This window comes from Rana temporaria, chromosome 3, assembly GCF_905171775.1.
Source record: "Rana temporaria chromosome 3, aRanTem1.1, whole genome shotgun sequence".
Classification (NCBI taxonomy): Eukaryota; Metazoa; Chordata; class Amphibia; order Anura; family Ranidae; genus Rana; species Rana temporaria.
The window spans coordinates 447,000,683-447,025,954 of NC_053491.1; the positions used below are offsets into that span (position 1 = coordinate 447,000,683).

Genomic DNA, 25,272 nt, shown 5'->3' on the forward strand with positions numbered 1-25,272 from the left:
CACCAAAACTGTAATTACTGGTTTCGCACATTAATTAATGGAGTTTTGGAACCCCAAAAAAAATAATTTTGGCAACAATGAATATAAAACTAGATCATTCTAAAAGATATATGAGAATATAAAGAATGCAGAGGTAATGCACAAAATAGGTGAATTCAAACGTTATATTTTACAGTTCTGAGGCTCACCGGAAAAGTAGCATGAGAGCTTGGAAAAATGTACGGAAGTTGTTGTGTTCAGTGATGGCCGTGTCATCATCTTCTTCATCTAGAGCAATGTTACCAAATACCTGCCATGTAAGGAAAGAAATACCAAGGTGTCTTAGTGGATGTAGAAAGATGATGCCATACCATAAAATATATATCCCAACCTGTAATTTCACCAGGTAGCATGTCTTGAGGAATTACCATAGTATGCATCTAGTTTTCACTGATGTCATTCTTATTGTTGATCATTTCTTCTGACAGCTGCTGCTGGTCCCACACAGTATGTGCAAACAGCATTTACAAACGCAGGCAAGAATCTACTGTTTCTTACCAGCAGCTGCCCCTGGCTGAAAGTATTTAGCCGTTTGAATGTAAAATTGAAGAGAAGAAGCTGGGACATCCGCACTCCTAAAAACGTTCCTTTTTATTAAAACTGGTCACAGAACATCACACGCCACAGCAAACAATCAGGAAAAAGCTAACGCGTTTCGCACTGTGCTTCAGTGCTTATTCATAGCTCATTCATGAGCTATGAATAAGCACTCAAGCACAGTGCGAAACGCGTTAGTTTTTCCTGATTGTTTGCTGTGGCGTGTGATGTTCTGTGACCAGTTTTAATAAAAAGGAACGTTTTTTGTAGTGCGGCTGTCCCAGCTTCTTCTCTTCAATTTTGCATCAATTGCATTGCCGGCACCCACAGTTTGGATCCAGTGAGTAAAAGTTCCTTGGTTCATCTGAGCGGTTACTTTTCTTCTCGCCGTTTGAATGTAGCCTAAATCTTTGAAAATGACCGATGCAAGGTGACTGGTTCTCACACACAGCTGCTCTAGACTGTGGCTGATCCAGTCTTAGTAAATACTCACAATGCCATATTGTCAACCCGCATACAATATGGGTGGGTAACAAACACAGACAAAGAACAGAACCTAATACGCCAGGGCTGAAAGGCAGAGGTGGTAATGAATGAGCCACTGTGTTGCCATGGGTAAACAACACTGCTGTTAGGATATATTAGGATATAATATATTAGTATATAAGTAGACACACACAGATTGTAGAACTTACCTGCATGCCAATAATGGCATAAATAAAGAAGAGCATAGCAATCAGAAGGCAGACGTAGGGCAGTGCCTGTGAAGCGAGAAAATGGGACAGTAAGAATTAGCTGAATAGATACAAAATCAGCCAACATTCATATTGAGGAAGGTTCACAGAGATCCCATTACTCAGATCATCCCAGCCTAGCCTGACATACATGGTCCACTATTTGCAAGCTAAGCAGCCAATTCAAATACTGCATCTGACAACCTGGTATTGTACATGTAGCGGCCTGCTACTTTCTTGCCGGCGCTGCTGTAAATCTAGAGCAGGGGTGTCCAACCTTTAGAAGAGCGAGGGCCACTTAAGCAACTTGGTAACCAGTCGCGGGTCACAATGAGCAGAGCGGGTGGATGACAGGTCACGGCTACTCTATAGGCTCTCCCATTCGCCCAGATGGAAGGGGACAAATTCCCTTCTGTCTTTTTTTTTTTCTCGAATTGGAGGTAGGCGGGCGTAAAAGGACATCTGTCGCTCTGTAGAGGTGAATTGAGGGTCCCATTGGGGACTCATGTGAAAAGGGCCTTAGACTGCTTTCACACTGATGTGCTGCGGTTTACCCACACCACAAGTTCAGCATAGTGCACCTGTGTCTATCCTGCGGGTTAGCTGAACTTTACCATAGACTCCGCCTGTAGTAAAAGCCGGCACTGTAGAGGACGCATTGGCTTATGGGGCTCTGCTCCACTGCCGCTTTCTTCCTTTACCACCAGCTTCATTCACAACACTGATGTCGCAGTATGGGAGGTCGGCAACCTGCGATCTGGGCTTGCCAAGCCGCCAATCTAGAGTTGGAGGTCGCGGGCCACATCAGAAGGCTCCGTGGGCCACATGTGGCCACTGGTTGGCCACCCCTGATCTAGAGGGTAGTCTGAGAGTTAGTTGACTCAGACTGTGTTGTTTTTCACTAAATTTGGGCCTCTGTTCCAGCCATGACTGTACTGTGAGTGACCACTATTGGTGACGATGCACAGAGGATATTGTCCATATCGTATATCCTATATGTTTTTTTACTAATTTGTTTTGTAAATTTTCTATTTTTTGTAATAAAATGTATATTTTTTGATATTCCCATCTTGCCTCTAAAGTCCGACCATCAATTACCGCTTCTCGAGTAACTGTTCTTTTTTGTCTTCTAAATTTACGGATGTGGCAAATGTGAGTGCTCCCCCCCTTCCCTTATTTTTTGATTCATGACCACTATTGCTGTCTGGGGTGCTGTCACGGCGAGGAAATAGAGGTAAAATGCCGCCCAAAACAATCCAGCACTAATTTGTGAAGTGAGGTTAGATAAACTGTAGTTAATATGTTTTCTTTATCATTCTTTAAGGGACGTTAGAAGGATTCTGAAACAAGTGGGTTATATTGCCACATACAAAAGAATTGTACACTAACAAACAAAAGCTATTCATCAGCCAGTATAAACCCCTTCTACCCATGCTTCGGGATTTTGCTAGTGTCCTAGGATAAAGGAAACTCATTTCACTCAACATTTATCCCTTTTTATGAAGATGTTTTTTCGTAACTCAAGATTGTTTGTTCACTGTAGAGCAAAAGGAGCTCCTTTTGCATTTTTATTGATTAGCTGATTGCCAGCACTGCCTTTGATGCTCTACCTGGACCCCACCATGATAAAGACACAGGCCCTGTTTGACGTGTGACCTTAGGGCACTGGGCTTTGTTTGTGGCACTCTCCAGACCCCAAGTGTACTGTGTTAGACACAAACCTCTTCACTCCTGATGAAGTCACGTGACCGTGACGAATACACGTCTAGACACCAGAGGCACCGGAGGTGACGTGTGTGAGCATGCTGCTCGTTTTATGCTGATTTTTATGCACTTTATTGTGAGTACCCTGATTTGTGTTTTTTTTTTATCAATAAATATTTTAACCTGCCTGGCGGTATTCCCGAGTCTGACTCTGGGTTAGATTTTCCTGCTGCGAGCGGTAACCCCGAGTCAGACTCGGGCTTGCCTCGCTAGATCCACAGGCATGGTTTACTTACCTTGTCCCTGGATCCAGCAATGTCACCGCGCTGTGTGAGCGAGCGGGACCTCGCTCGATTCACACAGTGCATCTGTGTGACGCCGATCTCCATTCCCTGCGACGTTACGACGCACGGGGACGGAGAACGGCGCCAAATTCAAAAAAGTAAACAAACACTTTACATACAGTATACTGTAATCTTATAGATTACAGTACTGTATGTAAAAAAAACACACTCCCTTTGTCCCTAGTGGTCTGTCCAGTGTCATGCATGTCATTTTATATAATAAAAACGTTTCTTTCTCCCTGCAAACTGTAGATTGTCCATAGCAACCAAAAGTGTCCCTTTATGTCAAAAATAGTTTTAGATCAGCAAAAAACAGCGATAATAAATTATAATCACTTGCAGAATTGTGCGATAGCGATTTGTGGGGAAATTCGTCATAAAAAAAATAAAATAATGACAGCGACAATTCTGCAACTGAGCAAATTTCAGTGATTTTGATTTGATTACATTATTAAATAATTTTTATTATAATTATATTATTATTTGTTATAATTATTTATAATTATTTATTATATTATAATTTATAATTTTGTTTTTAAAAAAAATGTCATACCCGGGATGCCTATTAGAATCTTGTTTGGTCAGATTTAAGTGAGTTATTTCTAAAAATTACAGACCTACAATATAAAACGCCAAATTTCCTTGCAAATAATGGTACCGCTTTCAGCATGTTTTTTCTGAAAGAATCATACCGCCAGGGAGGTTAAACTACTACACTATTGGCGTATGTATCTCCCTTTGTGAGGATCACTGCTGATATATCAGACGGGGCCCCACAGGGAGACTCTGTTTAGAGACCTAGGTTAAACGTATCAAGAGACGCCTCACCAGGAAACAGCTGGAGTGTATGCCGATTGTACCTAGAAAGATCTTTATATGCTGTTACCTTACAGCAGTAAGGTAAGGGGACATCCTCACTAATCACAAGGGGAAAAGGAGCACTTTCCTATTTGATATTCACGTTGGCAACTTGACACATCAGCACTGGCACTTTATGTTGCTGTTTTCACATAAATACTGAAGTTTATACATTGTTGCAATATTGAAGATTTTTTGAATACAACATTCTATTTGAGAACTTTTTTTCGTTATGCATGTTTTTTTGCTCAATTGCACTCAGCACTTTATCTTCTTAAGTTTTATTTATTTTGGCTTTATATTTGTTTGAGTGTTACATATGTTTTATTCGTTTTAACATATGTCCTACATGTTTTACATTTGATTGACTGATCACTATTTCTTAATACTAGTTATATTCACTTAGTCCCTTTCCACTCACCCTATACAGCGCAGCATTACCCCCCTACTGTGACTATTTTTGGTTTGATACACTTTCAGTGCTGCAGCCGTAGCCCATTATGGGATCCTGTGATAGAGGGGATTTTGTAATTTTGCAACCACTGGGAAGATAGCACATTGCTTGGCAAGCCCTACACCGAAAATAAGCCCTAGTGTGTTTTTGGCTGACAAAATTAATATAAGACCCAGGCTTATTTTCGAGGAAACACGGTAGCGCCATTTCTGGCACTTGTGCCAGACAGAGTTCTAATGAGTATCTACAGCACTCTGTGGGTTTCATAAAATGTCTTGTGGCTTACAGACCAAATTCCAACAATTACTACAAAGCATTCAAACACTAGTACATGATCATATACAACATATATTCAGACATTTCTTGTATTGACATGTACAGACCTTGAAGGACTGGACGAAGGTCCACAGAAGGATGCGAATAGTATACCCCTGACGCAGAAGTTTAATGAGACGAGCCGCACGGAAAAGACGTAAAAAGCTGAGGTTGATAAAGTTATCCTATAAAGCATAAATGGGAGGGGACATAAAAAACACAGTGAACACAGGAAGACACGTTTTCATTTTCTTCTTCGGATCGAAATAAATAAATAAAATTATTATCAGAAAAGAACACTTCTGTAAATGCAGCAAACTACCATAATGTCCCTGCGTTTTCCCGCAAACCCCACGTCCTCCTGCAAGAGGTCAAATATATTGCAAATTAGGAGCGTAGACAGATAGGACAGAAGAGTGGAAACTCTTGCATCCAGTAAGAAAATTTGTAAGAACTCAAAGTCTTACTAGCAATAATTTTATTTATTTGTTTCATCTGTTCTTTTTAAAGAGCACCTGTCACTTTGTACTAGACATAATGCTGCCAATGAGGAAGGCAGGTAAAGGGAAGACGCTGTGCTTTGTTTTCTCACTTATGAGGGTTTTGGAATCCTTTTGAATAGTGAAAGTTGAAGTTACCACTGAAATATTATCTTGTTTATCTATTGCTATGGAAATGCTAAGAGGATACAATAAGGGAGTTTTAGGAGTGTCGGGTATTTATGTGGTCCTTAGAAACTAAAAGGAGGGTCAAGGGACAAAAAGAAAAGGGTCCTACACAATTTTGGTCCGAATGCAATGCAAATTGTGGACCCACACTAAGGGATCATTTACACTTGCTTCAGGTTCAACAAGGCTTCAGACAGGCTTTGTTAAAGCTCTCTCAATGCTAGTCAAAGCTCCAATCACTAAATAAAATGGTTAGTTTACAGTCCTGTTTACACCTTGCTTTTGCTGTGCTTCGACTTTGCTTCAAAAATTAGACCCCATGTAGCTTCAGTGGTGCTTCAAAGTGTCTTCAAAGCCTCCATAGAAGTCTATGGCAAAGCTCGCTTGAAGCCCCACAAAGCCTCATGAAAGCCCCACGAAGCCTCACCGAGGCCCCATTGAAGCCCCACGAAGGCTCACTGATGCCTCACCGAAGCCCCATCACAGCTCCACCAAAGCCCCACCGAAGCTCCATCAAAGCCTCACTGAAGCCTCACCAAAGTCCCATCGAAGCCCCACAAAGCCTCACTGAAGCCTCACCGAAGCCCCATCCCAGCTCCACCAAAGCCCCACCGAAGCCTCATCGAAGCGCTAAGCAAAAGCAAGGTGTAAACAGGACTATAAGCTAACAATTGTATCTAGTGATAGGAGCTTTGACTGACGTTCAGAGAACTTTAACAAAACATGTCCGAAGCCATGTTTTAAAGCAAGTGTAAACTAGCCATAAGTGTGTTAGGCCTACTAAGCACCTCTTCCTTTCATAATTTCCTGTATAACAAAGGGGAATGTGTTGTGCAGTTTACAGAGCTAAACTGGGTAATGCTGATAACAATGCTTGAGATAAATTTCAGAGTACACAGGACAGTACTGGATTTCTGTCAGGATCAACAGCTATTTTTTTTGCAATTATTGAACAGATATATAACAAAGCCCTTTCAATGGTATACTAAACAGACCAAAAGGGAGCAAATAAAATAAGTTTATTGTTAGGGTTTACATGCACTGTAATCACCGCAGAATAACAGAATCAAATCACAGATCTAACCTTTTTCCTACATATTCTCCAGGAGTTTCTATTGCAATCTGCATACAAGACGGGGCTACAGCTGAGAAGTTCTCCAGTAAAAAGTAAAAAAATTTTTTTTAATGAGGTAGGTCTCAGTGATTCACAATTATTAACCTCTATTGCAGTGGTTCTCAACCTGGGGGTCGGGACCCCCTCTGGGAGCAAATGATAATTTGCCAGGGGTCACCAAATCCTGGGCTGTTCCTGAAGCCCGCACCACTCTCCCAGCCTTTTCGCGGCCACCCAGCATGGCTGTCCCTGGAGCCCGCGGCCGCCCACTTAGCCTCTTTGCAGGCATCCATTCAGTTCACAGCATGGCTGGGGGCAGAGACTAGAGGTCAGCTGACTGGTGATGAATGTGAAGTGGGAGGGGCTGGAGGAGACCCCATCTCCTGATTTCAGCCTAGGGGTCACTGCTGCGAGACACCACAAAGTCAGAGACACAGTGAGGCCCCGTACACACGACCGAGTTTCTGGGCAGAATTCAGCCAGAAACTCGATCGGAGCTGAATTCTGCTGAGAAACCCGGCCGTGTGTACACTTTCGGCCGAGGAAGCCGAAGAGTTCCTCGTCGAGCCAAATAGAGAACATGTTCTCTATTTCCTCGTTGTTCAATGAGGAAAGTTGGCTTGCTGAGATCCTTGGCGGCTTCACACAGAACTCAACGAGCAAAACGATGAGTTTTGCCCGTCGAGTTCCTCGGACGTATGTACGGGGCCTGAGTGTGATTATAGTTGCCATTAAAAGGACTCAGGGAGCGCTAAATGTCTGTGGTTTAGGCACAAATTACTTGTAATGCCTTGGGTACTGACAACCCACGAAAATAATTTTACTGTTAGGGGTCCCCACAATTTGGGAAATGTTATCAAGGGGTCACGGCACAAGAGGGTTGAGAACCACTGCTCTATTGTAAAGAAGAGAGCTGTCTAAAGTTCAGGCTAAGATCATACCACGGATACTTTTATGATGGAATGGGTGTCTATGGCATGGCCTCTCTGAGAAACCAGTCCCCTCATACCGGCTGATTGTTTTCCTGGTCATATATGGCCCTCAGCTGTGAAATCAGCACACTGGTAGATGGTAGAAAGAGTGAAAACCTTTTTAAATAGGTTAAGTAAACCATAAACAGAACAATATCAGAGTTTATGTAATACATCAAAAAGACAACAAAACCTTAATAACTGAGAAAATAGCTACATGGTCTCCACACTATACTTTATGGTGTTATGCAAGTACCTAGTGACAGAGCCTCTTTAATTGACATAATTATTGAAGCAGACTTCACATTGAAACAGAAGGCCCTAAACCAGGAAAAAGGTGCAGAGCGAAGGCCGCGAGAGGGCCTCATTGCCTCCTTCATCCCAGCAATTATTTTGTAAAAAGATTTGAGTTTTCTATTGAAGAACCAAGAATCAAACCAAATGCACTGTATTTGGAAACAAGCAGGCATTTTACAATAGGAGTGTACGGCACATGCAGAGCTCAGGTTCCTCCACTCCTCACACCAAATCTGTGCATTACGGTAACTGACAGAGTGGAGACAGGACACAGCACATCGTTTATATGTGAGCCCTCTACACTCGCACATGGAACGGATCCCCGGAAGAAAAAAGAGATTCTACTAGTAGAAGCACATTCTTTTTAGCAGAGTTGCTGCAAAGAAACCCTCTTATAAGCATTTTCAGGCGCTCCCCTTTCTTGGGTTACATTACTCTTAAATGGCGAGGGATCCGTTGTATGTAAGTCCCAAAAAAAGCAGGTGCTTCTGGGGTCAGTGCAGGACTCATTGGCCATCAACTAGAGTGAAAAATGTATGCAAATAAAATAAAGTATGGCCACTAGGCCCTCAGAGATGTATTCAAAGTGCATGAGAGTGATAGGGAAGCAATTTAATAACCATCTGCCATTGCTTTTCCATCTACCATTGCGTTTCTATTTACCATGACTTCTCCATCTACCATGGCTTTTTTTATCTACCATGACTTTTCCATCTACCATTGCGTTTCCATCTACCATGACTTTTCCATCTACCATGGCTTTTCCATCTACCATGACTTTTCCATCTACCATGGCTTTTTTATCTACCATGGCTTTTTTATCTACCATGGCTTTTTTATCTACCATGGCTTTTTTTATCTACCATGGCTTTTTTTTTATCTACCGTGGCTTTTTTTACCTACCATGGCTTTTTTTTATCTACCATGGCTTTTTTTATCTATCATGGCTTTTTTATCTACCATAGCTTTCCCAGGGAAGGTTAAAGCGGGGGTTCACCCTAAAAACAAATTTCTAACATTACATCTAGCTCACTACCGACATTGTCAGTATGCCGATTTTTTTATTTTTTTGCTGTACATACCTTGTAAAGCAATTTTCTTAGCCGGCTTCCGGGTAGTGAATACCGCGGGAGTGGGCGTTCCTATGTAGCAGTTAGTGATTGACATGATGACAAACACTACCCCATCCCCCCCCCCCCGCGTCGCATAAGGAGCGTCACGAGTTGCCAGGGCTGGACTGGGACAAAAATTTGGCCCTGGACTTCATCCAGACTGGCCCACTTTGACAGGTCTCTCCCATGGCGGCCGGACAACTCCCGCACCCCCCCCCCTGGCCACCCAAGCCCCCTCTCCCCCTTCACTAGCCACTAGCTGTTCTATTTTATTAGAGTAGAATGGCTGATACTGGTACTTTTAGAGGCGGTACCAGTGGGGAAGCTAGACATTATATCACCCGGGGCAAAGAATCAGTTTGGTGCCCCCCCCTTATAGGACAAGATTAGGCAGAAGTGAGAAACTCACCCAGGCCATAGCTATTAAGTTAGCTGTCTTTTCCCTTCCCCATGCTCCTCTGTCGTCGTCCCTGCTCCTCTGGTCCTCCCCCTGCTTCTCTGTTCCCCCCAGGTGAGCGCTGTGGGGAGGCAGAGGAGCGCTGCAGGAAGGGAGAGACAGAGGAGCGGAGGGGGGTGGCGGTCTGCTGTCACTGAAGCCGGCCCACTGAGCCATCGGCCCACCGGGAAACTCCCCGTAGTCCCAATGGTCAGTCCATCCCTGCGAGTTGCCGAAAGAAGCCGAACGTCGGTGCGCAGACCCCGCATAGCGCTGACTCGACGTTCGGCTTCTTTCGGCAACTTGTGACACTCCTTATGCGACGGGGGGGGGGGTAGTGTTTGTCATCATGTCAATCACTAACTGCGGCATAGGAACGCCCACTCCCGCGTGAGGCACTACCCGGAAGCCGTCTAAGAAAATAGCTTTACAAGGTATGTACAGCAAAAAAAAAAAAAAAAAAACGGCATACTGACAATGTCGGTAGTGAGCTTGATGTAATGTTAGAATTTTTTTTTAGGGTGAACCCCCGCTTTAACCTCCCTGGCGGTATGATTATTTCCGATTTTAGGTGCTGAAAGCGGTACCATTATTTGCATGGAAATCTGGCGTTTTATACTGTAGGCCTGTAATTTTTAGGAATAACTCACTTAAATCTGACCAAACAGGAGTCTAGTAGGCATCCCGGGTATGAATTTTTTTTAAAAACAAAATCATAAATTATAATATAATAAATAATTATAAATAATTATGCCTGTGTAATCTTCCTGTAATGTCGGATCCAAATCACATCAATATAGATGAGGATCTGACTTGGAGGCGACTTCCATTAAAGTCTATGGGCACCAGTTGGATAGACGTCGCCTTGAAGTAGTACAGGAACCTTTTCTAAAGTCAGAGTGACTTGAGTAGTACTAGTTAAAGCGTTTGTTACCCTAAAAAAAATGAAATGGATCCTGTTCCTTTAAGGCATGTTATACAGCACTGTGCTGGTGCTGTGTAATTTGGCCCCTTGTATTACCTGAAATACCCGATAGATCCTGCCTCTTTCTGCCCTCCCACCTGTAAACTGACCATGGTTTATCATGGCTGCTAAGCCTTGACACGGTGGTCAATTTACATGCTTCCATCATCCGCAGCTCTCCTCTGTCCTCCTCTCCCCCTTCCTCCCTGCCTGTCAGCTTGTGACAGTGCCCACCCCTCCCCTCCTGCTGCTGAAATTACTTTTACATTTTCATATCACATGTTATTAGATTTTTACTCCAGGAGTAAATAATGAGTTGGGAAATTCTAGAGAAATGCTTAAATAATGCATTATAATTTAACTAAACTAAAATTATATTTTAGTAGACTAAAATGATTTTTGTCAACAAAAAAATTTCTGATTTTGATTTAGTTTTAGTCATAGTCTTTTGACTAAAATGACATTTTAGTTTTAGTCATATTTTGGTTATCTGAATTGTTTTCGTTTTAATCATATTTTAATTGACTCAAATAGTGTTAATTTATTCTACGAAAATATTTTAGTTGACGGAATTAACATTGCTTATGATCATGCAAACATTTTAGTCCATCATAAATCCAAAGGCCATCTTAGTTCTTATGTATGCTTAGGACTATGCTAATGTAATTCTAAGCACACAAAGAGTATGTAGCTTGAGCAAAAAGCAGACCACCAAACAGTACATAAGACCCCGAAACTGGAGGTGGTACATTTTTTTAATTCAATCCAAACCATGCTTGGCTTTCTGCCTCTACAGCGGGGAAAATAATTATTTTGTCCCCTGCAGATTTTTGTAAGTTTGCCCACTTACAAAGAAATGAAGGGTCTATAATTTTTATCATAAGTGTATTTTAAATGATAGAGACAGAATATCAACCAAAAATCCAGAAAAAAACACAAGATACAAATGCTATAAATTGAGTTGAGGTTCAGTTAGTAAAATAAGTATTTGATCCCCAAGCAAAATATGGCTTAGTACTTGGTGGAGAAACCCTTGATGGCAAGTACAGAGGTAAGATGTTTCTTGTAGTTGGTTACCAGGTTTGCACACATCTCAGGAGGGATTTTGGTCCACTCTTTTTTACAGATCTTCTCTAAATCCTTAAGATTTCTTGACTATTGCTTGCCAACTCGAAGTTTCAGCTCCCTCCATAAATATTTTATAGGATTATGGTCTAGAGACTAGACCACTCCATGACTTTTTTTGCCTTGGTGGTATATTTTGGGTCATTGTCATGCTGGAAGACCCATCCACAAACCATCTTCAGTGTTCTGGCTGAGGGAAGAAGGTTCTCATTCAAGATTTTACAATACATGGCCCCGTCCATTGGCCTCTCAATGCGGCAAAGTCGGCCTGTACCACAGCCCTAGAGCATATGGTTTCCACCTCTGTGCTTGACTGTAGGGATGGTGTTCTTAGGGTCATAGTCAGCATTTTTCTTCCTTCAAACACGGCGAGTCAAGTTAATGCCAAAGAGCTCAATTTTGGTCTCATCTGACCACTTTCTAATAATTCTTCTTCCATGGCAACTTCAGACGGGCTGTACATGTGCCTTCTTCAGGAGGGGACTGTGCAGGTGCTGCAGGATTACCAATGGTTTGTTTGGTGACTGTTGTTCCAACTACCTTGGGATCATTCACAAGTTCTCCCATGTAGTTCTGGGCCAATCCTTCACTTTTCTCCTGATCATCCTTGCTCCATGAGAGGAAATATTGCATGGAGCTCCAGACTAGGGATGAGCTTCGTATTCGAGTCGAACTCATGTTCGACCCGAACATCGTATGTTCGATCGTTTGTCGAAATACGAACAAAACGGGTTGTTCGCGCCAAATTCGAGTTACGTTTCACAGACCATAATTCACTGCGGCATCGCTGGCTGATGATTGGCCAAGCATGCACTATGACCTGCATGCTTGGTCAATCACAGCTTGCAAAAAACGGAGAGACATAATTGGCCAAAGCCAGGGTGGCTTTGGCCAATTATGGCTCAGGGGGTTTAGTACACGCCCCACACTATAAAAGACCACCTACAGGTCGGCCTTGTGTAGTGTGTTGCGGTGGTTAAGAGAGGACAGAGAGAGTGTCATTTTTTGCAGGTAGATAGAGCAGGCAGGCAGGCTAGTCAGTTAATGTTACAGTGTGTAGAGGATATATATGCATCCCAGGTGTTGTACATATATTTATACACTGTATAGTTTAGCTAGATCAGTTCTTCCTAATTTACTGGCAGGCAGGTGATTGTGCTAGCTGCAGTATTCTTACATGGTTTATTGCCTGTAGTTTGCACCTAAAGTTACTTGGTGTGTACTGGCCGTGTGCTCTGTAGTTTGCACCTAAAGATTCAGGAGCAGTGATTTTAATGATGCTTAAAATGAGCACTTTTGAATTTGAACGTTCGAGTCCCATAGACGTCAATGGGGTTCTAAATGTTCGCCCGAACGTTCTGTCCGTTCAAAGGTTCTGGTGCGAACCGAACGGGGGGGGGGGGGGGGTTCGGCTCATCCCTACTCCAGACTGAGGGCGATTGATGGTTTTGTATTTCTTCCATTTGCAAATAATCTCTCCAACAGTTGTCTCCTTCTCACCAAGCTTCTTGCTGATGGTCTTGTAACCCATTCCAGCCTTGTGCAGTTCTACAATCTTGTCCCTGATGTCCTTTGACAGCTCTTTGGTCTTGCCCATGATGGTGAGGTTTGAATGGAAGCAAGATTCTGTGGACAGGCGTCTTTTATACACATATGAGTTGTCATTAGAAACACCTTCTTAAATTGACAGGACTAATCTGAGCACATACAGTGGGAGCCAGAATACAGAATACTTTATTAATCCCAAGTGAAATTGGGAAAACTATTACTTAATTATTGTTGGTTGATAGGGGATCAAATGCTTATACACACTGAACTGCACCTCAATTTACAACATTTGTATCATGTGTTTTTTTCTGGATTTCCGGTTGATATTTTGACTCTATTATTTAAAATACACCTATAATAACAATTATAGACCCTTCATTTCTTTGTAAGGGAGCAAACTTAAAAAATCTGCAATGGACCAAAAAATGATTTTCCCAACTGTATGTTTTTGTCAGACTTTGGGGTGGATTTACTAAAGGCAAATAGACTGTTGCACTCTGCAAGGGCATTTGTAGTAAATGAGGTGGAGCACTACTGATTTCCAATCATATGCATTAGTTTCCTTTCAAGTGATTGGGTATTCTTTACAAAGTGAAGCTTCACCTCATTTACTAATCTCTGGAGCAAAGGTCCATGCAAAGTGAACAGTCTACTTGCCTTTGTTCTAGTGAACTCACTAGTTAAAACCCAACTCCTGCAAAACATTTTTTTAGCGTTGGACATAGGGGTAGATTTACTAAAACTGGTGCACTCAGAATCTGGTGCAGCTGTGTATGGTAGCCAATCAGCTTCTAATCTCAGCTTTTTCAATTAAGCTTTGGCAATAAAACCTGGAAGCTGATTGGCTTCTATACAGAAGTGAGCCTGATTTTGCACTCTCCAGCTTTAGTAAAGAAACCCCATAGTAGAGAAGAGTTTAAGCTTTGGTTGCCTCACTGGGGGGGATTTACCTTCACTCCCTCTCAAAGTAATAATCTTCTATGTGCAACAGAAAGTGAAAAGAAATGAGCTAACAGGGACACAATAGCATTAAAGGGGTTGTAAAGGTAATTTATTTTTTCCTTTACCTTAGTGCAGTCCTCCTTCACTTACCTCATCCTTCCACTTACCTCATCCTTCCATTTTGCTTTTAAATGTCCTTATTTCTTCTGAGAAATTCTCACTTCCTGTTCTTCTGTCTTTAACTACACACAGTAATGCAAGGCTTTCTCCCTGGTGTGGAGTGTCGTCCTTGCCCCCTCCCTTGGACTACAGGGGAGTCAGGACGCTCTCTACGTTGCAGATAGAGAAAGGAGCTGTGTGTTAGTGGGCGTCCTGACTCTCCTGTAGTCCAAGGGAGGGGGCAAGGACGACACTCCACACCAGGGAGAAAGCCTCGCATTACTGTGTTTAGTTACAGACAGAAGAACAGGAAGTGAGGATTTCTCAGAAGAAATAAGGACATTTAAAAGCAAAATGGAAGGATGAGGTAAGTGAAGGAGGACTGCATTCAGGTAAAGGAAGCTATTTAGGGATTTTTTTACCTTTAAAACCCCTTTAACACATGTTTTAGTTGAGTGGGGAAATGTTAGGACCTCTATATGCTTTTTTTGTTGCTAAGTTGCCCAGTTCATTAGATGAAGGACCATTGTCTCAGGCCTCGTACACACGACCGAGGAACTCGACCGGCGAAACACATCGTTTTCCTCGTCGAGTTCCTTGTTAGGCTGTCGAGGAACTCGACAAGGCAAGTTTCTCCATTCCCGTCGAGGAAATAGAGAACTTGCTCTCTTTTTGGCTCGTCGAGTTTCTCGACAGTTTCCTCGACGAAAATGTACACACGACCGGTTTCCTCGGCAAAAAAATATCTCCCAGCAAGTTTCTTGCTGGTTTTTGCCGAGAAACTCGGTCGTGTGTACGAGGACTTAGGTTAACCGATGAAGCTGACTGATGGTCCCTCACGCCTACACACCATAGGTTAAATAACCTATGGGGCCCACACATGATCGGTTTTGACCGATGAAAACGGTCCTTCAGACCGTTGTCCTCTGGCTACCCTATGGTGTGTACGAGGCCTTAGAGATTAGTACTTTGGCCAGACCCTAGCTTTGCCAAGCTCAATAATATTTCTGAACTGATATTATAAACAGGGTAAAGGGACCACTTAAAGTTGACAAAGGGTACAGGTAGGAATGTGGGATTTTGAATGATGCAAAATGGATAAATGTAGCAAAAATGTATATAGGCCTGATCAGACCCCAAACAAATGGATCATACAAGTAAATATTAATTAGATATAAAAGGTTTATTACCAAAAACATGTTTTTTGTAATAAACCTTTTATTAATATTTACTTGTATGATCCATTTGTTTGGGGTCTGATCAGGCCTATATACATTTTTGCTACATTTATCCATTTTGCATCATTCAAAATCCCACATTCCATCCTGATACAGGAACCTTTTCTAAATCGCATCTTAAGTGGGACTATGATGCATATGGCTTTCTATCTTTAATCAGTGTGTGCTCTATAATCTAATCTATATCTTGACAAAGGGTACAACAACCCTTATAGTATTTAACAGAGCTGCCAAATTGCCAGTTAAGGCCTGGCTTGGAGTTTGCATGTTTTGCCACACGTTTGTGGGATCCTACCACAAAACACTTCCACATAAACTCACTGTGTGTTTGTCAAACTGTGGTAGGGACATTCGATTCTATGCGCCATTGGGGTAGGTGCTGATGTGAATGGGTTATTGTTCTTCTTTAAATTCTGCAGAATATGTTGTTGCTATAAAACTGAATAAAGTTTACAATGGTTCTGGCTTAGTGATAGTTGTGGCCATGGTTAGAGGTACCCCAGAAGCTGCCTGGTGTTTGGCTGGGACAGTGCAACATGCATAGCAAGAGGCAGAATCAAAATCCTTAAAGGGGGTGGAAAGGTTCATGCATGCAGAATTCAGTAATCAGACTGCAAGGGATTTCAGGAGGAAGAAGGGAGGAAAGGAGAGTTGAGAACGTTTGTACTGGCAGAAAAAAAAAATAGAGACTGGGCTTAAAGAGGTGGTTATTGAAATTGGGGCTATATACCCCTCAATAACACCTACTGCTACTATAGTGTGTCTACTATCCACTAATATGAGGGCAGCCTCCTTGCTGACTAGTTAATATTTTAAAAACTGAAGAAAACATATTCTGTATGAATTTGTAGTAAAACTGTGTCACTCTTTCCCACATTTCATTGGCTTTATATTGACCCAAATTGGGTTCTGATGTGCATGATTAAGATGTGGACTTAATTAGATGTCTTTAAGGATAACGTTAGCTTCCTGAGAAATGTGACATGTATGTCGGGGCAGTGAAATAAACTTTTGAGATCATACTGATTACCAATTTTGTTTTTTCTAAATATGCTACTAAAAATTTAATTTTTCCAAATGGGAAATGGCCTGGTTGTACTACTTTCATTAGAACAGGGGTACAAAAGGTACTTTAGTAACTTGAATGGGCTTTACAGTACACCACAAGTAAAATATCTTGTACAAATGTGATACTTTTTTGTGGCTTGCTTTACAATGTCAAATTTGCTAGCATGATTACTTATAAATGGTAAAAATGTGAGCTAAATGAGGGTAACACAAGGTAACTGCTTTTCCATTTTCTAACCAGCAAAGCCTCTTTTTTATGCTCCCCTCTGATCCTGGGTTCACTTTGTTACTCAGGGTCCAAATTTTGCGGCTTTAGTGCTAAACGACAAGAGTTAGATTCCCCGTATTTTTTAAAAATGTTGTGCTCTGTGTTGTCTTAAGTATTCCTGACCATTGCACTCTGTGTGTTATACAATATGTTAAATACACTTCAGAACTACATTCTGTACAGTCATGTACATTACATACCGTATATACTCGAGTATAAGGCCTCGTACACACGACCGTTTTCCTCGACAGAATACATCAAGAAACTTGGTGGCAGAGCTTTTTTGCCGAGGAAAACGGTCGTGTGTATGTTTTTCATCGAGAAAACTGTCGAGGAACTAGACGAGGAAAAAAGAGAACAAGTTCTCTTTTTCCTCGACGGGAGTCTTAATTTCCTCATCGGGCTGGTTTTCAACGAGAAACACGTTCATGTGTATGCTTAGAAACCCGCACATGCTCAGAATAAAGTATGAGACGGGAGCGCACCTTCGGTAAAAGTAGCGTTTGTAATGGAGATAGCACATTTGTCACGCTGTAACAGACTGAAAAGTGCAAATTGTCTCCTACCAAACTTTTACTTAACACGCAGTAACATGAGATTAGCAAAAGCAGCCCCAAGGGTTGTGCCAGTGGAATCGAACTTCCCCTGCCGTCGTATGTGTTATACGTCACCACGTTTGAGAACGAGGAGATTTTGTCTTGACCGTGTGTACGCAAAGAAAGCTTGTCAAGTTTCTCGACAAGCCTAACAAGGAACTCGTCGAGGAAAACGATGTGTCTTTTCCGACGAGTTCCTCGGTTGTGTGTACGAGGCCTTACAGGAGTGAATAGCCTTTCCTTTCCTAGGGGGAGATTTCCTCTCACTTCCTGTTGTCTCCCTCCATTTGTAAGTACGAGTCATATGCAAGTTGGATGTATGTAACTCAGGAACTGCCTGTACATCAAGTTGGCTCAGGTTTGCGCAGCAGCCAAGTGAACTGCCTTTTTGCTCTCGTCAGGACCCAAGTGTTTCACAAATCCAGCAATGTCCCTGCTTCAGTGGCCGATAAAGGCACACTAAAGTGCTTTAGTGGACAGTGGGATGGTGGTGGTAGTTGGCCTCTGAGAGATATGTTTAAGTATCAAAACTAAGGTAGTCAAGCAGTTAGTAACAAAGTGAAATCAGCATAATAGGGAAGTAAAGAAGAGACATCTATGACTACTAATGGTAACTCTATGACTACTAATTGTATTGTCTGCCCCTAGGCTTTGACTTAAGCCTCGTACACACGACCGAGTTTCTCGGCAAAAACCAGCAAGAAACTTGCTGGGAGAATTTTTTTTGCAGAGGAAACCGGTCGTGTGTACATTTTCGTAGAGGAAACTGTCGAGAAACTCGACGAGCCAAAAAGAGAGCATGTTCTCTATTTCCTTGACGGGAATGAAGAAAATTGGCTTGTCGAGTTCCTCGACAGCCTAACAAGGAACTCGACGAGGAAAACGATGTGTTTCGCCCGTCGAGTTTCTCAGTCGTGTGTACGAGGCTTCAGGTGGACCAGTCATGTGTGACCAGATATCAAATAATTTAATCATTTCACATTCCTGCTAAACACCTATCATGAAAGAAATCTGTGATCTATCCTTGCTGGACTGCTTCCGACAATGCTAATTGCTTGTCTATGTCTGCCAGTGTTTTGTCAGATATGGTGACCCCTCAGAATTGGTAACGGAAGTGATGTTCCGTTGTCACCATCTTGCTACACCCCGCACTCCTCCATTGTAAGGATACTCTGAGAAGGGGAGAGCGGACATCTTGGTACACCCACCAGAGATTTGCATTTTACACTTATATTTAACAGTAAAGTGAGTTTATGTACTGAAATCCAGTAATTAGAACTCCGTCTGACTGATATGATGTTGAATTTTGAAAGCAGCGGCAAGCCTGCTCATCTCACAGGTTTGCTAATCTGACAAAAGTTTGCTGCTTTTAATTTTCAATATCTAACCAGTCAGACGGACTTCTAAGCACTTTATTTCACTATATAAACTCACTTTCCTGTTACAAATAAGCATAAAATGGAAAACTCCGTTGGGTGTAAGGCCCCGTACACACGACCAGTTTCCTCGGCAGAATTCAGCTTCCGACCGAGTTTCTGGCTGAATTCTGCCGAGGAAACTGGTCGTGTGTACACTTTCAGCCGAGGAAGCCGACGAGGAGCTCGACGAGGAAATGGAGAACATGTTCTCTATTTCCTCGTTGTTCTATGGGAGCTCTCGTCCCGCCGAGCTCCTCGGCGGCTTCAGTGCTGAACTGGCCGAGGAACTCGATGTGTTTGGCACGTCGAGTTCCTCGGCCGTGTGTACGAGGCCTCATAGATGTCCGCTTTCCCCGTTCTCAGAATATCCTTACTATGGAGGAGTGCGGGGTGTAGCAAGATGGCGGCGACGGATTTTTCGTTACACATTCTGACGGGTCGCCACACCGGCATTACTTTTGAGGTGCAGACCAGGAACAAGCATACACCAGACGAGAAGTCTTCTTCTTCTTCTCATTGTTATATTTGTTCCAGGTCATTGAATGTATTGTAAGTAAAACATCAGCACGACAGCCAGGCATTCAGCATTATCAGAAGAAGCCTGCACTCAGCAGTTGCAACATATTTCTCTCTTGACAAGTTTTGGAGAGAAAAAAAAAAAATGTTCCTAATAGCCACATAAATCGGCAGATATTGCTATTGCCTGGTTGGAAAAAAATGCCATTCAAAAGACTGGATGAGATTTTCTTTACATTTACGTGTGTCAACTATTCTAAAAAATGGCTACAAGTAAGCAGAATGTGTATGGGCATCTCTTGAAATTTGAAAACATTTTTTTTTTAGAAAATCAGATCTATCCTTACTATGAGTGATATGCCGAGTGAAGGTTTATGAAGTGTCATTAGTAAGAGCAGACTGACATGTAACTGGTAGAACCATTTGCATGTCATGTACTGAATGCTGCTGTAGTAAGGCTTGAAGGATTATTGCCTGGTATTAGGAATACACTGGATATTTTTTCTTTGGAAGACGAGTCAGGAGTGAGGGATGGGGTGGATTGGAGTGCACAGCCTCTGACATGCAGTAGCTAATGTTTATGCATTAGGTCATAAATTACAAACCAACCGGGTTCTGCGATGCAGTTGTAGATGGAAGAGGTTGCGGCAGGAAATTGTGCGTGGGGTTGGGGGGTGAGGGTTGTTAGGTATATGGGGGAGGTGGGGTGTAGTTGGCATGAAGTCACAGACCAGTTTCATGGATGGACACATGAGATTCATAGTGCATTTTGATTGGATGAGTTATTTTTTGCCGGGGGCCAAAATATCAGAGGGATAGAGAGAGACATGAAAAAGACAAGACAGAGATAAACTGATCATTATAGGAGAGAAGGAGCCCCACTAAGCACTGTACCACCCAATAGGAGCACCGGATTGTCTATAGTACCACCCATTCACAGCACTGTACCACCCTCAAAGAGCATTGATTCATTCCAGTCACAGGGATGTACCACTCATGTGGAGCGCTCAACCATTCACCCCCCACATCACCCAGCCAGAGAAAACACGAATGTTCTCCACCAACATCACATGCTGAACACAGGCAGGATATATCCTAGCAGAGCAGAACATTATCCACATACATGTTTCAGCACTGCATTCTTTATACACGCATTTCAGCACAGCACTGATCACCAGTACTGCAACTGCATTATTTACATACATATTCTAGCACACCATTGCACCAAAACGTTGGCACGGAGCTGCAATATTCATTAATACTCCAGTGCAGCACTGCATATAGATACATATTCTAGCACAGTGATGGCGAACCAGATGTTTGGGAACTACATTTCCCATGATGCTCATGCACTCTGCAGTGTAGTTGAGCATCATGGGAAATGTAGTTCCAAAACATCTGGGGTGCCAAGGTTCGCCATCACTGTTCTAGCATATCATTGCGATTAATCACCAACACTCCGGCACAGCACAGCATTGTTTACAGACGTGCGCTAGCACAGCACTTCATTATTTGCACAGACATCCCGGCACAGCACTGCAATATTCACAAGTACTTCAGCACAGCAGAACATTTATCACGCATATTCAAGCATACTCCAACACAGCGCTACATTACTTACCCATATTTCAGCACTGCATTATTTACACATACATTCAATTATTCAGAAGTGGATTGCAATATTCAGGTATTCGTCCACCAGTGCACTGCAATATTCAGTTATTCATCTAGCAGAGCACTGTGCAATATTCAGATATTCATCCACCAGGGCATTGTGCAATATTCAGTTATTTATCCACCAGTGCACTGCAATATTCAGATATTCATCCAGCAGGGCATTGCAATATTCAGTTATTCATCCAGCAGAGCACTGCAATATTCAGTTATTCATCCACCAGTGCACTGCAATATTCAGTTATTCATCCACTAGTGCACTGCAATATTCAGATATTCATCCACCAGTGCACTGCAATATTCAGTTATTCATCCACTAGTGCACTGCAATATTCAGATATTCATCCACCAGTGCACTGCAATATTCAGTTATTCATCCACTAGTGCACTGCAATATTCAGATATTCATCCACCAGTGCACTGCAATATTCAGTTATTCATCCACTAGTGCACTGCAATATTCAGATATTCATACACCAGTGCACTGCAATATTCAGTTATTCATACACCAGTGCACTGCAATATTCAGATATTCCTCTAGCACTGCGCTGCAATATTCATTTAGCAGTGCATGGTAACATTCAGTTATTCGTGGAGCCTGAGCACTGCACGATATAGGTTAGCAGGACGCTGCATTTTTCACATATCCATCCCATACAGCAATAATACATGCAGTACACATTCTTGAAAAGCACTGCATTATCTACATATATGTAGGTTTATATGCTGGATTATTTACAGCTTCCAGCAGAACTCCACGTAGTTTCCAGTGGAGCACTGCATTATTTACATAAATTCCAGCAGAGCAGATTTTGGGCACTTTACATTTTTGTAGCACAACCCTGCACTGTTCTCACAGGGTCTAAAATAACAATAAAAGTATACATAACACAGTAAGATGGGATGTAACCGCATACCCTCATGTATTGTCACACAGATGATCATAGCATTCAAACATTGCATTCTTGTAACATACTAAAGGGAATTTATAAAAGTGGGAGCAGCCAGAATCTGAAGCAGTTGTGGGTAACAGCCAATCCCCTTTTATCTCTTATTTTAAAATTTTAAGGCCTTTTACACTTCTTTTTGAGGGGCAGTAAAAACACACAGCTGCGATGCAGTTTTACAGCCCCTCTTATGCGGCAAAGGCAGAGGAGGGGGAAGTTCAACTATCCCTTCTGTTGCATTCATTGGGCAGTACTGCCCACTGAAAGCTACCCAGTCAACGTCTCTTCAATCAAATCGCTCTTCAGAGAGCAATGCTAATGTAAACTAGCCCTTACTGAACAAGCTTGTAGGCAGTTGCAGTCTACTTTCTCAGCTGCAAGTGGCGCTCATTCGCAGCACCAATGCATATGTGCGAAGAAGTCAAGAGGAACACAGTTCCTCTGTGGTTTCCTTGGTCACAGGAAGGCAGCTATCTGATTTGATGTTAACACCCCATGTGACTTCGGTGGCCATCTTGGGTCGGCCATCTTGAATCTATTTAGGACCCTAGCTGCCGGCTTTGTGCGAGGGACAGGACACCTGTCTGTTAGAACCAGTGCTTATTGTTAGGGAAAGGTTCCAGAGGAGTAGGGAAAGTGCAGGGGCACAAGCAGGTGAGACAGAGCTACTGCCTCCTTAATCATCCTCAGCTTGCAGACATAGGCTTCCAGCTCGTAGTCTTCAAGTATTGCATAGAAGAAGTTGGTGCTCCAGTGACACGGTTATAGGGAGGGACTCGGATGAAGACCGGAAGTGCTGTCGGAGTGGCCGCTTTAGTCATGTAGCCAAGAACTGTGGTCAGCTAGAAGCCAAGAGCAAGCATAGGCTGACTTTGTTAAACTAGTGGTTCCCGGCCAGGGCAGAGGGACAACCCACGGGACCGTGAACACAAGTTCCATTAGATCAGAGGCTGGGGACCATCAGAAATGGTCACACCAAGTCCAGTGGTGAACGCCCTCATCAATGGGTAGGAGGTCCCTTGCCTGTTTGACACATGATCTGAGGTCACTATCATGGAGTACAAGTTCTACACCCAGCGTTTAGGGACGTGGGACCAGCTGGACCCCTCTTGGCTGTCCCTCTTGGCGGCCAACAACCTGCCCATCCTGATGAAAGGTGTTACCTGGATGAAGAGACAGATAGACAACCAGGTAGTGGAGCGAGTAAGAGCCGTGGTGACTTGCAGCCCAGTGAGCTCAGCAGTACTTATCATTCTGGGCATTAATATCCTGAAAGACTTGGCCTTACCCCACTTGCTGGCCAAGTTTGAGCATACAGGCCAGTGTGCTTGAGGCTGTGGTCTGCAAGCTGTCTGGCTCAACATGATTCTGGCCTATGAGGCCTACCAGAGGGCAGTGAGAAAGCAGCCTAAGCAGGTGGGGGTTATCAGTATGTCCCCTCAAGCAAAATATACTCCTGGCACCCCTCCAAGAGGTCATTTTCCATCAGGGCTTACAATAAAACTGCAGGAAACCATGGTAATGTGGAGCACCGCAAAGACCTAGTGACACAGCAAATTCTACCTGGGATGCTGCTGCCTGCCCTGTGGCTGGTCGCCTGCACCTTATCCAAGGTCCACAAAGGGAAGGTGTTGGTTCAGCTTATAAATCTGGGGACCTCCCAGGTCCCAATCGCTAACCATACCACCATCGCATTTCTTTACAAGGTGCCACATCACTGCATCTCTGAGGCCCAGCCAGGGGTGGAAGACGTCTGAGCCCCATTACAGGTGTCCATGACCTCCCTGAACGAGCCGCAATACAAATTAGTCCTGAAAAGGAATGCCCAGCTTTTCCAGTAGTATCCCTAACCCAAACAGCGGCTACTTCATCAACTACTGGAGGAATACATACTGGTCTCTGCTACCAGCTCTGAGGACTATGGTTGCACAGAGGTCATTGACCACCCGATTCATACGGGGGACACTCCACCCATTCGGGAGTTATACCATCATTTTTCTCTACTCTTGATCTGCCAAGTCCCAGAGGGACCAAGACCTTTATAGAACCCCTGGGACTATTCAGATTTAATTGCATGCCCTTCGGACTGAGCAATGCCTCCAGTACATTCCAACACTTGATAGAAAGATGCTCGGGGATTTAAATTTTAAGAGTGTGTTAGTATACATGGACGATATCATAAATTTCTCCAAAGCATTTGAAGATCATGTCCAGTACCTGGATTGGCTTACGCCCAACCAATCCCCCCCCCCCACCAGTGCTGCTCCCACTGGCCTGTTCAATGTCCAGGCTGTACAGAATTGGCACCCCCCACAAAGGGTTTGGGGGCTGTCCTGGCCCAAGAGCAGGATGGGTGTGAGCATGTGAACACCTATGCAAGCTGTGGTCTACGGTCCACCGAGTGGAATCCCCACAACTATAGCTCCTTTAAACTGGGGTTGCTGGCTGTGGTTTGGGCCATTATCGAAAAGTTCAAATTATTTAATGGGGGCTGAAATATAAGCTTTCACAGATAACAACCCTTGCCTACCTAGAGACAGCCAAACTGGGGGCTTTGGAGCAAAGGTAGGTCAGCTGACTGGCTTGGTTCAACTACAAGATTTGCAACAACAAGCCAGGAGGGACATGCAGATGCTCTTTACCGCTATCCAGTAGAATGTCCAGGGGCGAATGTAGATTCAAGCCAAGAGGACCTAGAGGCAACCCCCCCATCTTTTATCCACCGTTAGCCTTCTCTCAAAGGGCAAGCAGCGTCACCCCAGGTGGAACCTGCCGAGATCCACACCCAGGAGTAGTGAACTCCAATCCAACAAAACAATCCCGATCTTATGCAGGTGCAATGTTTCCCGTCGTGACATTGCAAGCCGTCCTTCCGAGAATGTCAGAGACTGTCCTATACAGTGAGGGTAAACCTGAGACAGTGGGATCAGCTCAAGACGTGGGTAATGTACTTTATTAGACCAGCCAGACCACATTCTGCTCCTCGTGACAGGCACCACTGAATCCGACTTTGAAATCGTGTGACTTCACTTGAAGCTGCATGATTTCAAAGTCACAGGTCAGTGTTACTTGGAAGACATCTGTGCGACTTCATGCACATGAACTTGCAAAAAGTAGCGCAAGAACTACTTTCAAAATACTACTTTCGGTGTGACTCCGATGGAGTTGGAGTCGCACCGATTTGACCCCTTCCATTGATCAAAACGCATGACAACGACCAGGTCTG

At 43.2% G+C, this 25,272-nt stretch overlaps 1 protein-coding gene across 7 annotated transcripts in view; it reads right to left on the reverse strand.

The window, feature by feature from the left end:
• Nucleotides 1-25,272, reverse strand: part of CACNA1A (calcium voltage-gated channel subunit alpha1 A) — a 301,437-nt gene that overhangs the window by 106,038 nt on the left and 170,127 nt on the right. For all 7 annotated transcript variants that reach the window (XM_040346583.1, XM_040346582.1, XM_040346580.1 and 4 more), the window contains 3 exons: nt 5,054-5,170; nt 1,272-1,337; nt 189-289 (listed from right to left, as the gene is read on the reverse strand). In XM_040346583.1, the coding sequence (XP_040202517.1) occupies nt 189-289; nt 1,272-1,337; nt 5,054-5,170 (284 nt within the window). The remainder of the gene's footprint in view (nt 1-188; nt 290-1,271; nt 1,338-5,053; nt 5,171-25,272) is intronic.